Source organism: Seriola lalandi, unplaced genomic scaffold (genome assembly GCF_002814215.2).
Source record: "Seriola lalandi dorsalis isolate HSWRI2012SDOR001 ecotype SW California unplaced genomic scaffold, Sedor1 jcf7180002006782, whole genome shotgun sequence".
Classification (NCBI taxonomy): domain Eukaryota; kingdom Metazoa; phylum Chordata; class Actinopteri; order Carangiformes; family Carangidae; genus Seriola; species Seriola lalandi.
Window position 1 is genome coordinate 1 of NW_019477435.1, and position 1178 is coordinate 1178.

General features: G+C 46.1%; 1 protein-coding gene across 1 annotated transcript; it reads right to left on the reverse strand.

Annotated features, from left to right (window-relative positions):
- Positions 1-6: 6 nt before the first annotated feature.
- Positions 7-788, reverse strand: LOC111671270 (N-terminal Xaa-Pro-Lys N-methyltransferase 1-like). Its single transcript, XM_023428361.2, has 2 exons — positions 522-788; positions 7-363 (listed from the first exon to the last, which is right to left on the reverse strand). Exons 1-2 carry the CDS (start codon positions 751-753, stop codon positions 107-109), a joined length of 489 nt encoding a protein of 162 aa, XP_023284129.1. The 5' UTR covers positions 754-788; the 3' UTR covers positions 7-106.
- Positions 789-1178: the final 390 nt, after the last annotated feature.

The following is a 1178-nucleotide window of genomic DNA, read 5'->3' on the forward strand; positions in this document are numbered from 1 at the left end:
AGCAGGGCACTGATGCTAACAGTTAGCAACACGCGCTGCACAGATACATCACACTGCAGATCACGTCCAGACAGATCATAAATAGAGAAAGGCCACTTCCTGTCCTCTATCTGAGAGCCAGCGTGTGGACTTGGTAGATCTCCTTAGGGAAGTCCATCTGTTGCTCCTCGTGGACAATGCTCAGACCCGCTCTGCGCACCAGACTGCGTACTATTTCCAGGTCACGGCAGACACTGCTGTCCACCTCGTCGGGGACCACACCCTCGTACGACACATTGTCCTTGATGATGACGAGGCCGTTGGGGCGCAGGGCTTTCTGGCAGCGTTGCAGGAAGTCCACCAGGTGGTCATCTGTCAGGTGGCCTGAGGAGAAAGGGACAAAATGTTAGGTCTTCAGTTATAACCTTTGACCGCGGAGCACTGATCAACTTCACTACCAAGCTGCCATGACTCCACTGATCCAGCAGCAAGGACTTCTGGCCCTCCCTCAGACCTCATGATTACCACTGAGGCAGACTCACCAATGACCCACTGGATCCAGATGACATCATAGCGTCCACTCTCTGGTACAAAATCCTGCAGGCCGCTGCAGAAGTAGTGCCCCACTCTCTTGCTCTCCTCTCCCAGGTAATTCTTAGCTTTGTCCAGGAACTCCTGCGTCACGTCGACCAGGTCCACAGTCCTGAACAGAGGCAGCAGCAAACGCTTGGTGATCCTCCCGATACCGGCCCCACAGTCCAGAGCACAGGTCATCCCCGTCTTCCCCTCCCCCTCCTTCACAGGCAAAAACACAGGAGATCAGCAGATCAGTGGTGAGTAGAAGCTGCTTCAGTCTGGGTAAGAAGCTTTGAAACTGCATATGAACAAAAGTATTGCTATTACTAAAAATATTAACGATAATAATTATAATAATAATAACAATTTTCATTCAAGAATCTAATAGAAAAAGAAGAAAAATCTAATAGTACAATAAAATAAAGTCAAATTAAAGGACAATGAAAATAGACAATAGAAAGACAGTAGATGATAAAATATGTAAATGAAAATAAAAACAGAAAGCAGTAAGAACAGTAAAAGATGAGGGAATTAATTAAAAGCCAAGTTAAATAAATAGGTTTTCAGCTGTCATTTATAAATGTTCACAGAGCATCTCTTATAGCTCTCGTCAGGGTTTTTCA

Coding starts and splice junctions, on each gene's coding strand:
- LOC111671270 (XM_023428361.2), bottom strand. CDS start 753: ATGACCTGTGCTCTGGACTGTGGGGCCGGTATCGGGAGGATCACCAAG. Junction 364..521: donor CTGGATCCAGTGGGTCATTG/GTGAGTCTGCCT, acceptor CTTTCTCCTCAG/GCCACCTGACAGATGACCAC.